Raw genomic sequence first — 13179 nt, forward strand, 5'->3', positions numbered from 1 at the left:
TTCCATGTCATGTTCTGCTGCCTAGTTTTTTTTTTAAAGCCTGCTTGGTAAACTCCTCATCCATTAAGACCCCGGTTTAGTCATTTCCATGAAGCCTCTTTTCACTCATTCAAGCAGAGCTGATCTTTTCCATTTTCGTCACCACTCTACCTAGCAGATACGTTTTATTGAATTTAAGTTATTATTTTCCCTACTGGACAGTGAGCTCCTTGAAGGCAGGTGTTTTGTGCACAGTGCTTGTCTAATAATAGGCTCCCAAATGATGTCTTGTCTGTTCAGGGCCACAGGTGATCAGGAATTAGTAACGCTTATTGGTTTAATAATTTTGCTCATCTTACTATCATTCAGTTCATAGGTTTAAAGCTGGCTATGAGTTAGTCCTTCTCTTATAAAAATGAAATATTTGCCTAATAATCCCTTTTGATTCATATAATGAATGATATTTTGTGATAATTATACACAAATTAACTCTTAATTATCTATCAGAAATTGTGTTCTTTCACTTCTTTCTGGTTTGTTAGTGCCTCTTCCATTTAAGTAATTTTTGGGATCTCTGATAAATCCCTATTGACATAAATCCATTAGACAGCCTCAAAATCTAAACATGAAGTAATTTTCCTTTAGGGAGGATAAACTGAGTATTAGGAGGAAATACTTCTCAATGGGGCAAGGCTGATCTTAGATTTCACCCCTGAGTTGGAATGAATTGTAGGGCGTTGAGGTAGGAACCAGGATAAGGAAATTAGACAATTTCTGGATTCCTTCTATTACTTTAATATTCTATTTGAAATGAATTCTCTGGTCATCAATCACATACATATATTTGAAGTTAATTTTAAAGCAGAACTTCAAAGTGCAATTTAAAAAAATTTCATTTTGTGGGGCTGGCCTGGTGGTGTAGTGGTTAAGTTCATGTGCTCTGCTTTGGTGGCCTGGGGTTTGCGGGTTCGGATCCCAGGTGTGGACCTAAGCACTGCTCATCCAGCCATGCTGCGGTGGCATCTCATATATAAAGTAGAGAAAGATTGGCACAGATGTTAGCTAACCAACAGTCTTCCTCAAACAAAAAGAGGAGGATTGGCAATAGATACTAGCTCAGGGCCAATCTTCCTCACCAAAAAAAAAAAAAAAATTCCATTTTGCTTATCCCCATTTCGATTTTGTCCCTTAGTTTTAATGATACATTTTTCATATTTACTCTTAAAAAAATCACTGTTCATTTTTAAATGCATGTTTTAACTTGTTCTGGTTTATATCTAAAGTAAGTATATTACTGGTAAATTATTACTTTAAAGCTCTGATAGTAAAATGTCCATCAGTTATAATAGTGTTTTTTCACTCCTTTCATTTCAGGGATGGGGAAAGACATCATAGTCATAAAAGAAGAAAGCAAAAAATGTAAATGAAGTATTTGTGCATGTATTAAATATGCTTATGCCATGATAACTAACATGTTGATATTTTAATTATAATGGCTTTGAGTAGGAGAATGTATTTTTGTGATCTGTTAGCGCTCAGATCATTATTTTTCAATAAATACTTATGTCTCAAGCCATGAGTACACTGTGATGCCCTATAACTTTGTTTTCCTTATAATTTAACAGATGATTGCTTCCTATTTCTGATTTTGTTTCATTCTTTGTGATAATTTATGTATCAGAAAATGCTTTAATTAAAGTCTATACTTAAACTATATAATAAGTGAATACATTCTCACTGTACAAAAGAAACCTTACAGATAAGGCTGAAGTCCCCTTGGAACATCATCTGCCATCCCTGTGGCCACCCTGGTGGTAACTACTATTTACCACTACACTGGGGAATTGTAACAGGGAAAAACAACCTAAATATGTGTCAGAAAGGGAATGGCCTGGCTAAATAAATAAAATATAGTATAGTCATATGATAGATTACTATATTGGATTTAAAAGAAACTTTATCTATATTAACGTGAATAGATCTCAGAAACATGCTAAGTGAAAACAGCAAGTAATGGGAAGATATGTACAAGTTATATTTATGGACAAAACAATAGTGTACAGTTTCTGTGGCTATATATATATTCGAATATATGTATAGTTAGTTTCTTCCAGTTAGTAAAATCATTGAAATCATACTAAAAAATAAAATTATAAATTAAGTTATGCTATATGAAATTGCTGATAATTCAAATGGTTTTGACCTACACGAGCAGCAATTTCATATGGTTCAACATTATGGTAACACCAAAGTCCTTTTAAAGGTTCAGAAGACCCCATACCAAACTCGTAACAGTGATTATTGGGGGAGGAGGTGTAGATGGGAGAGAGAAGGGGTGGAAACCAGGATAGGGAGACTAGTCAAAGGAAACTTTAGCTTTATCCATAATACATTAATTTTTTAAAATAAGGTATTCATGTTGCACTTGTTAATTAAAAGTATACTGTTGTTTTGTTTTTTGTAAATCAACTTTATTGAGGTACTGTTTACATAAAATAAAGTGCACACATTTTAAGTGTACATTTCATTGACTTTTGACAAACTTTTACCTCCTCCCATGTAACCATCACCTCAGTCGAGATAGAGAACATTTCCTTTGCCCCCAAAAGTTCCCTTGTACCCCTTTCCCAATCAATTTCTCTGCCCCAGGCCTAGGCAATCACAGATCTGCTTTTCTTTTCTTTTTTTTTTTTTTTAAAGATTTTATTTATTTTATTTTTTCCCCCCAAAGCCCCAGTAGATAGTTGTATGTCATAGCTGCACATCCTTCTAGTTGCTGTATGTGGGACTCGGCCTCAGGATGGACGGAGAAGTGGTGCCTCGATGCACACCCGGGATCCGAACCCGGGCCACCAGCATCGCAGCGCGCGCACTTAACCACCAAGCCACAGGGCCGGCCCACAGATCTGCTTTTCGTTACTGTTGATTAGATGAATCTTTTCTAGAATTCATATAAATGTAATAGTACACTATGTAATCTGCCTCCTTCCACTCCACATATTTTTGAGATTGATCCATGCTGTGTGTGTTGGTAGTCTATTCCTTTTTGTTACTAGTAGTATATTGTGTTGTATGATAGATCATTCAGGTGAAACTTTCGCATTAAATGTTAAGCATCTCATGTCTGAATAGCAATATCTTGAATCTTGGAAACCCAGGTTTAAGATTCCAAGGCGGGTTCAAGATAGAAATGATATTTCAATAAGTAACTGACAATGACAGAAAGGTTGACTGGATTTAGATCAGTGTGGCTGTTAGGCTTCAGGTATGGAACACAGCTTTCAGATTTATGTTGGAAATCAGGTCACTTCCCAATATGAAGTCCTATTATTGCCATTGTACTTAATTTCTAAATATATAAAATTCAGATTTAAAAATCTTAAAACAAAGACTTTGACCTTAACCATAATGTTGAACCATATGAAATTGCTGCTCTTGTAGGTCAAAACCATTTGAATTACCAGCAGTTTCATATAGTATAACTTAATTGATAATTTTAGTTTTTATTATGATTTCAATGATCTTACTAACTGAAAGAAATTAAAATAAAATTCAAAGGCATACTTGGGTTTTTAGTAGAAGAGAGAAATAAGTGGAAAGGAGAAGTGGGTCAGTGGGATTGGGGGAAAATAAGATAGTATGGGAAAAGAGATGATCTAAAATGATCTAAAATCTAAGATGATCTAAAAGAACCAGAGTTCTTTAAAGTCCAAGTTTTTGAACTATCCGATAAAATGTAGAAATAGATGATGAGGCATTTGTTTGATCCTTGAGCGTATTAATTTTCCATGCTTATCTATTTGTGATTTGGGCTCCTTCACTGGGTTATGAGCTCCTTGAGAGCAGAGTTTATATCTTCGTTAATATGACTCCCATGCCTAGCACAGAATAGTTGTTAATTTGTTTTAAATTTTGACAAAAGCATTTGCAAGCCCCTGTCACCTCACATCTAATTTTTGATTCATAAAGTGCTGATACTAGTAATTATTATGACTGCTATCCATCTTACCCATCCATTAAGTCCTGGCATGGATGACACCTTTACACTTGCATTTCTGATCTACTGGCTCTAAGTAATTTTCTCTCCTAAACTCTTTTAAAAGCTCTAAGGCTATTTAACGTTTATTGAGCACTTACTATGTGGCAGGCTCTGATCTGAGCCTTTTTTTTACTGTAAACATATATATAACATAAAATTTACCATTTCAGCCATTTTTACCATTTTAGCCATTTTTAAGTATATAGTTCAGTGGAATTAAGTACATTTACACTGTTGTACAACCATCACCACTGTTCATTTCCTGAACGTTTTCATCTTCCCAAACTGAAACTCTACCCATTAAACAGCAACTCCCCACTTACCCCTTTTCCCAGCCTCTGGTAACCACCATTCTACTTTCTGTATGAATTTGACTATTCTAGGGACCTCATATAAGTGGAATCATAGAATATTTGTTCTTTTGTGTCTGGCTTATTTCACTTAGCATAGTGTGTTCAAGGTTCATCCATGTTATAGCATGTGTCAGAATTTTCATTCTTTTTAAGGCTGAATAATATTCCATTGTATGTATATACCATATTTTGCTCATCCGTTCAACTATTTTTGGACATTTGTTTCCACCTTCTGCTTGTTGTGAATAGTGCTGCGGTGAACATGGGTGTGCAAATATCTGAGTCCCTGCTTTCAGTTCTTGGGAGAATATACCCACGAGTGGAATTGCTGGGTCATAAGATAACTCTGTTTAATTTTTTGAGAAATCACTATGCTATTGTTTACAGCGTCTGTACATTTTCATTTCCACCAGCAATGCACCAGAGATCCAGTGCTAGTTTCTCCACATCCTTGGCAATACTTATTATTTTCTGGTGGTTTTTTGTTTTTGGGTAATAGCCATCCTTATGACCATAAAGTGGCAACTCATTGTGGTTTTGATGAGCTCTTGATTTTAAGCTTATTTAATTCTCATAAAATACTCTGAGGTGTAAATACTCTCATTATCACCATTTTCCAGAGGAGGAAACTGAGATTCAATGAGTCAAACAACTTGCTGCAGTTCTCAAAGAAAGTAGGGGAGCTAGAATTCCGACCCAGGCAGTTTTGACCCAGGGTCCACACTCGTGCCATTTTTCTCCCTTATAATTACTTACATACTGCTTCTATCCCCAACTAGGTTTTAAAATTTTTGTGATGATTATCTTTGAATCCTCAAAGTGCTTAGTATAATTCTTGAATGATGTAGGTGATAAATGTTTGTGGATGAGGAAATTTAGGCATAGAGTTGCTTAGTTATTTCCCCAGCGTCATACAAACAATACAACAAAGATTGGAACTAGAGGCCCTGCTGTTCACCACCATATAAGTGTTGATTAACTGTGGACCCTTTTTAATGAATTCACATCATGGTAGTGTCTGCCATTTCATAGCAGCCTCTTCATGTCCACCAGAGTTCTCAGAACTGCTTTATAAAATCCAAAAAACAACATCTTATCACCTGCCATTTTGTTAAAACTCAAACTGATCCACAGATGAACCTGCTTTGTGTCTTGATACCATTTAGTTATGCACCAGAGATCAACTTTACTTAGCAAGATTCCACATGAAGACAAAAACAATCTCACAGCACCTGCTAAAATTAAGACTGCTTGACAATGAAATGCCACATTCTTGAAAGAATCTCAACCGACATAAGGAAGGTGGAATCAGCTGAGGAGAAACTCAAACCTGCTTTATTCTCCTGTCCGCTGCGTTCTGTCTCCTGCTTATCTTGAGGAAGAGGATGTGGGTGTGGTTTCAGGCTGCTCATTGAAGTTCGAGAGAGGAGGCATTTGTGAGCAAAAGAAATTAAGGAAGCTTCTCAAATATTTAGACTGACCTTGGTCACTTTAATTTACATATTATCAAGGTGGCTGCTGTGCAGAGCACAAGGCACTGGTTATATTCAATGAGAAACTGAACTCGTCACTCAGAATTTTAACTTGGATCAGTGATCTCTAAGTATTTGCCACTTTTGAGTAAGGCTGATTGATTAACCTCAAACCTTTTAGTGAAAATTAGTTGTCAAATGGTAAATGTGGGGTAAAATTTTTTTTATTGATGTTTTAATAGTTTATAACATTGTGAAATTTTTGATTGTACATTTTTGTCCATCACCATATACGTATCTCCCTTCACCCCTTGTGCCCACCCCGTACCCCCATTGTCCGTGGTAACCACACTACAGTTTTCTCTGTCCATGTGTTGGTTTATATACCACATATGAGTGAGATCACACAGTGTTTGTCTTTCTCTTTCTGGCTTATTTCGCTTAACGTGATACCCTCCAGGTCCATCCATGTTGTTGCAAATGGGATGATTTTGTCTTTTTTATGGCTGAGTAGTATTCCATTGTGTATATATATACCACATCTTCTTGATCCCATCATCAGTTGAGCGACACTTGGGTTGCTTCCACTTCTTGGCTATAGTGAATAATGCTGCAATGAACATAGGAGTGCATAAGCCTCTTTGGATTGTTGATTTCAGGTTTGTTGGATAGATTCCCAGTAGTGGGATGCCTGGATCATAGGGTATTTCTATTTTTAATTTTTTGAGGGATCTCCATACCATTTTTCCGAGGCTGCACCAGTTTGCATTCCCACCAGCTGTGTATGAGGGTTCCTGTTTCTCCACATCCTCTCCAACATTTGTTATTTTTTGTCTTGGTGATTATAGACATTCTAACAGGTGTGAGGTGATATCTTAGTGTTGTTTTGATTTGCATTTCTCTGATGATTAGTGATGTTGAACATCTTTTCATATGCCTATTGGCCATCTGTGTATCTTTTTTGGAGAAGTGTCTGTTCATTTCCTCTGCCCATTTTTTGACTGGCCTGTTAATTTTTTTTGTTCAGTTGTGTGGGTTCTTTATATATTATGGAGATTAACCCCTTGTCAGATATATGTTTTGCAAATATTTTCTCCCAGCTGGTGGGTTGTCTGTCCATTTTGATTCTAGTTTCTTTTGTCTTGTAGAAGCTCTTTAATCTGATAAAGTTCCACTTATTTTTTCTTTAGTTTCCCTAGTCTGGGTAGGCATGGCATCTGAAAAGATTCCTTTATGACCAATGTCAAATAGTGTGTTGCCTATATTTTCTTCTATGAATTTTATAGTTTCAGGTCTCACTTTCAGGTCTTTGATCCATTTTGAGTTAATTTTTGTGAATGACAATAGTAGATGGTCCACTTTCATTCTTTTGCATGTGGCTGTCCAGTTTTCCCAACACCATTTATTGAAGAGACTTGCCTTTCTCCATTGTATGTTCTTAGCTCCTTTGTGGAAAACTAGCTGTCCATATATGTGTGGTTTTATTTCTGGGCTTTCAATTCTGTTCCATTGATCTGTGCGTCTGTTGTTTTTTTTTGGTGAGGAAGATCAGCTCTGAGCTAACATCCGTGCCAATCCTCCTCTTTTTGCTGAGGAAGACTGGGGGCTAACATCTGTTCCCATCTTCCTCCACTTTGTGTGGGACGCTGCCACAGCATGCCCTGACAAGTGGTGTGTCAGTGCGTGCCCAGGATCCGAACCCGGGCCACCAGTGGCCGAGCGCGTGCACTTAACCGGTAGGCCACTGGGCTGGCACCTGTGTGTCTGTTTTTGTACCAGTAGCATGCTGTTTTGATTGCTGTTGCTTTGTAGTATGTTTTTAAGTCAGGAATTGTGATGCCTCCAGCTTTGTTCTTTTTTCTTAGGATTGCTTTAGCTATTCAGGGTCTTTTGTTGCCCCATATGAATTTTAGTATTTTTTCTGTTTCTGTGAAGAATGTCATTGGGATTCTGATTGGGATTGCATTGAATCTGTAGATTGCTTTAGGTAATATAGACATTTGAACTATGTTTATTCTTCCAATCCATGTGTGTGGGATGTCTTTCCATTTCTTTATGTCATCATTGATTTCTAAAAGATTTTATTTATTTATTTTTTCCCCCCAAAGCCCCAGTAGATAGCTGTACGTCATAGTTGCACATCCTTCTAGTTGCTGTATGTGGGACGGGGCCTCAGCGTGGCCGGAGAAGCAGTGTGTTGATGCGCGCTGGGATCCGAACCCGGGCTGCCAGCAGCGGAGTGCGCACACTTAACCTCTAAGCCACGGTGCCGGCCCGTCATCATTGATTTCTTTCAGTAATGTCTTGTAGTTTTCATTGTATAGGTCTTTCACCTCCTTGGTAAGATTTATTCCTTGATATTTTATTCTTTTTGATACAATTGTAAATGGTATTATCTTTTTGAGCTCTCTTTTGGTTAGTTCGTTATTAGCATACAGAAATGCAACTGATTTTTGTAGATTGATTTTGTACCCTGCGACTTTGCTGTAGTTGTTGATTATTTCTAATAGTTTTCCAATGGATTCTTTAGGCTTTTCTGTATATAAAATCATGTTGTCTGCAGATAGTGAGAGTTTCACTTCTTCGTTGCCTATTTGGATTCCTTTTATTCCTTTTTCTTGCCAAAACCTCCAGTACTATGTTGAATAAGAGTGGTGAGAGTGGGCAGCCTTGTCTCATTCCTGTTCTCAGAGGAATGGCTTTCAGCCTTTCCCTGTTGAGTATGATATTGGTTGTGGGTTTGTCATAAAGATCCTTTATTATGTTGAGGTACTTTCCTTCTATACCCATTTTGTTGAGAGTTTTTATCATAAATGGATGTTGTATCTTGTCAAATGCCTTCCCTGCATCTATTGAGATGACCATGTGGTTTTTATTCTTTGTTTTGTTGATGTGGTGTATCACATTGATTGATTTGCGAATGTTGAACCATCCCTGCGTCCCTGGTATAAATCCCACTTGGTCATGGTGTATGATCTTTTTAATGCATTGCTGTATTCGGTTTGCCAATATTTTGTTGAGGATTTTTGCATCTATGTTCATCAGTGATATTGGCCTGTAATTTTCCTTCTTTATATTGTCTTCTTCTGGCTTTGGTATGAGTTAGGAAGTGTTCCATCTTCCTCTGTCTTTTGGAATAGTTTGAGAAGGATGGGTATTAAATCTTCTTTGAATGTTTGGTAAAATTCACTGGAGAAGCCATCTGGTCCTGGACTTTTATTTTTTGGGAGGTTTTTGATTACTATTTCAGTCTCTTTACTTGTGATTGGTCTATTCAGATTCTCCATTTCTTCTTGTTTCAGTTTTGGGAGGTTGTATGAGTTTAAGAATTTATCCATTTCTTCTAGATTGTCCAATTTGTTGGCATATAATTTCTCATAGTATTCTCTTATAATCCTTTGTATTTCTGTGGTATCCATTGTAATTTCTCCTCTTTCATTTCTAATTTTATTTATTTGAGCCTTTTCTCTTTTTTTCTTAGTAAATCTGGCTGAGGGTTTGTCAATTTTGTTTATCTTCTCAAAGAACCAACTCTTTGTTTCATTAATCCTTTCTGTTTTTTTGGTCTCAATTTCATTTATTTCTGCTCTGAGCTTTATTATTTCTCTCCTTCTGCTGACTTGGGGCTTTGTTCTTTTTCTAGTTCTGTTAGGTGTAATTTAAGGTTGCTTATTTGGGCTTTTCCTTGTTTGTTAAGGTGGGCTCATATTGCTATGAGTTTCCCTCTCAGGACCGCTTTTGCTGTATCCCATATGATTTGGTATGGCATATTTTCATTTTCGTTTGTTTCCAGATATTTTTTTGATTTCTCTAATTTCATCAGTGATCCATTGGTGGTTCGGTAGCATGTTGTTTAATCTCCACATCTTTGTCACTGTCCCGTTTTTTTCTCGTAGTTGATTTGCAGTTTCATAGCATTATGGTCTGAAAAGATGCTTGTTATGATTTCAATCTTCTTAAATTTATTGAGGCTTGCTTTGTTTCCCAACCTACGGTCTATCCTTGAGAATGTTCCATGCGCACTTGAGAAGAATGTATAGTCAGTTGTTTTGGGATGGAGTGCTCTGTATATGTCTACTAGGTCCATCTCGTCCAGTTTTTCATTTAAGTCTACTATTTCTTGATTGACTTTTTGTCTGGATGATCTATCCATTGGTGTAAGTGGGTTGTTAAGATCCCCTACTATTATTGTGTTGTTGTTAATATCCCCTTTTAGGTTTGTTAATAGTTGTTTTATGTACTTTGGTGCTCCTATATTGGGTGCATATATATTTATAATTGATATGTCTTCTTGGTAGAGTGTCCCTTTTATCATTATATGTTGCCCCTCTTTGTCTCTCATTACCTGTTTTATCTTGAAGTCAACTTTGTCTGATATAAGTATGGCAACACCTGCTTTCTCTTGTTTGCTGTTAGCTTGGAGTATTGTCTTCCATCCTTTCACTCTGAGCCTGTGCTTGTCTTTAGAGCTGAGATGTGTTTCCTGGAGGCAGCATATTGTTGGGTCTTGCTTTTTAATCCATTCTGCCACTCTGTATCTTTTGATTGGAGAGTTCAATCCATTTACATTTAGGGTAATTATTGATATATGAGGGCTTAATGTTGCCGTTTTGTCACTTATTTTCTGGTTCTTTTGCATTTCCTTTGTTTCTTATCCCATATGTTTTGGACTGCCAATTCAGTTTGGGTGTTCTGTCTTATGACTCTTCTAGTTTTCTCTTTGTTTATCATACGTGATTTTGTTTTGCTTATTTGTTTAGTGGTTACCTTGAGGTTTGTATAAAAAATCTTGTGTATGAGATAGTCCTTTATCTGATGGCCTCTTATTTCCTTATACTAAGTCAGTTCAATCTCTTTCCTCTTCTCCTTCTAAGTCATTCTTGTTACAACTTATTCTATCTTGTGTTGTGGGTGTGTGTTTATAGTGATGAGGTTATATTTATTTTTGGTGATTTCCTTCCTTTGATCTTTGATTTTGGTATTTAAGTGGTTGCTAACCTATTCCAGTAAACATCTACTACTTTTCTGATCTTGTCTACCTATTTTTCTCCTTGCTGTAAGCTTTGTATTCCCTTTCTCTTCTTTTTTTCAGGCCTGAGGGCCTTCTTGAGTATTTCTTGTAGTGGGGGTCTCGTGGCCATGAACTCCCTTAGCTTTTGTTTATCTGGGAAAGTTACTATTTCTCCATCATATTTGAAGGATATTTTTGCTGGATAGAGTATTCTTGGCTGAAAGTTTTTGTCTTTCAGTATTTTGAATATGTCCTTCCAGTCTCTCGTAGCCTGTAAAGTTTGTGTTGAGAAATCTGCTGAGAGCCTGATGGGAGTTCCTTTGTATGTTATTTTTTGTTTTTGTCTAGCTGCCCTTAATATTGTTTCTTGGTCATTGACTTTAGCCAGCCTTACCACTATATGCCGTGGAGTGGGCTTTTGCCTGTTGATGTATTTAGGTGACCTATTGGCTTCACTTACTGGTATTTCCTGTTCCTTCCCCAGATTTGGGAAGTTCTCATTATTTCCTTGAATAGGCTCTCTGTTCCTCTTTCCCTCTCTTCTCCCTCAGGAATACCTATAATTCTTATGTTACATTTCCTAATAGAGTCAGATATTTCTTGGAGACTTTCTTCATTTCTTTTTAGTCTTAGTTCTCTCCCCTCCTCCTTCTGGAGCATATCTGTATTCCTATCCTCTATAATGCTAGTTCTTTCCTCCATATTGTCAGCTCTATTCTTTAAAGATTCCATATTCTCCTTTATTGCCTCCATTGTGTTCTTCATCTCCATCAGTACTGATTGGTTTTTCTTTATGATTTCAATCTCTAGTGAAGAAACTCCTTATTTCATTGAATTGTTTGTCTGTGTTATCTTGTATTTTGTTGAATTTTTTTATGATAGGTATGTTGAAATCTCTGTCGTTTAGGTTGTGGATTTCTGTGCCTTCAGGGTTGGTTTCTGGGTGTTTGTCATTTTCCTTCTGGTCTAGTGATTTCATGTACCTTTGCATTGTGGTTCCTGTATTCGCTTTGTTTTTCCTCATCCTTGAAATATCTGATTGCAGTTTCCACCTGCTGCCACCATGTAGGGGTTAAGAGCTGTGTAATCTGAGACCCCGGCGCTCTGCCTCGGCTGCTCGCTGCGATCAGCCTGGCTGCTATGTCCGGTCTGGTCAGCTGAGCTGCAGTGTCGGGCATGCGTGGGTGGGGGGAGCTCTCTCTTTTGCCCGCTGGGGCCCTGGCGTGGGGGGCTTCTCGATCGCCCCTTGTTATCCGCTCTCCTGGGGTGCTCAGGTGTTGATGGCACCCCTGCAGCAGTTTGAGTCCTCTGTGTGGGAGTTTCCCACTGGCTGAGAGAGCCCGAAGAGCTACGGTTTCCCCGCAGAGGGCCACTCCTCCCCGCTCTCTGGGAGCCTTGCAGACCGGGATGCTGATCTGATGGGGAGGGAGAGGAGGTCTCCTTACTTCTCCCCACTTCCTCTGGGGGCCCCAGCATGACCACTCTCAGATATGTGGCAGTGTGGATCTTTCCAATCTTCCTTTTTGCTGTCTAGGAGTCCATTGTTGGTCTGTGACTGTCCCTTTTGTTGTATCTTCTTGGGGGAAGAGTTTATGGGAAAGCTCATTCTGCCATGATGCTCCCTCTGCTCACTGGGGTAAAATATTTTAAATTGGCATTGAAAAATATTTTCTAATCACCTATGTATTTTATCATACAGAAATATTAATTTAATACTGTAACAACAAGCATAGGGGCTTTACCCCTGTCGTCTGAAGATGCTTTGTTTTTATGTTTAGTTAATTCATAAAGGTCCAAGAGTTCTGGTGTAAAGCTTTGTTGCATTCTGAGTATAAAAAATAAAATCCATTTGTAGTTGTTTGAGTGTGTTTATGAGGCTAATTTCCTTTTATGTAGCTTGCTTTTGAGTTGCTTATTGAGCTGACAGATGTGTTAATTGTTAAAGCTCTTTTAAGCCACACTTGTTTTATTACCTTAGCAATTATACTTCCTACTCTGGTCACAAATTTGGGAGTTTGGTGTTACGGAAAGTCCTCACAGCTTTTGCATGTTTGGACTGGGACCACTAATTTCTAGTGCTCCTTTTCAGGAAAGAAAAAATAAGATTTGTCAGACTTGAGAAGTTGCAAGCTGGATTAATCTTTACTTAATGAGACACTTTTTGAATGGGAAAGCTGAGCCACTTTCCATTCAAAAAACAAGGCCACCTAAGAGAAAGGATGCTGCCTTAAAATGGAATATAAACTAAGCTTATTTTCAGTCCTTTGGTTTAGTAATATAAGGCAGGAGGCACTTCCAGTTTGAAGAGTTGCTACACACACAATC

The 13179-nt window shown here is 37.6% G+C and overlaps 1 protein-coding gene across 13 annotated transcripts in view; it reads left to right on the forward strand.

Annotated features, from left to right (window-relative positions):
* Window positions 1–13179, forward strand: part of SNRNP48 (small nuclear ribonucleoprotein U11/U12 subunit 48) — a 72148-nt gene that overhangs the window by 14430 nt on the left and 44539 nt on the right. Inside the window, exon 9 of one of the 13 annotated variants that reach the window (XM_087437963.1) lies at window positions 5538–12712. The exons of 11 other annotated variants lie outside the window; for them this stretch is intronic. In XM_087437963.1, the coding sequence (XP_087294089.1) occupies window positions 5538–5565 (28 nt within the window). In that variant the 3' untranslated portion in view covers window positions 5566–12712. Of the gene's footprint in view, window positions 1–1353; window positions 1559–5537; window positions 12713–13179 lie in introns of those variants that run through there. One more of the 13 variants, XM_004432137.3, reaches the window with a different exon arrangement.

The sequence above is a fragment of the Ceratotherium simum genome, chromosome 13 (assembly GCF_057802395.1).
Source record: "Ceratotherium simum simum isolate JZ-2026a chromosome 13, ASM5780239v1, whole genome shotgun sequence".
Classification (NCBI taxonomy): Eukaryota; Metazoa; Chordata; class Mammalia; order Perissodactyla; family Rhinocerotidae; genus Ceratotherium; species Ceratotherium simum.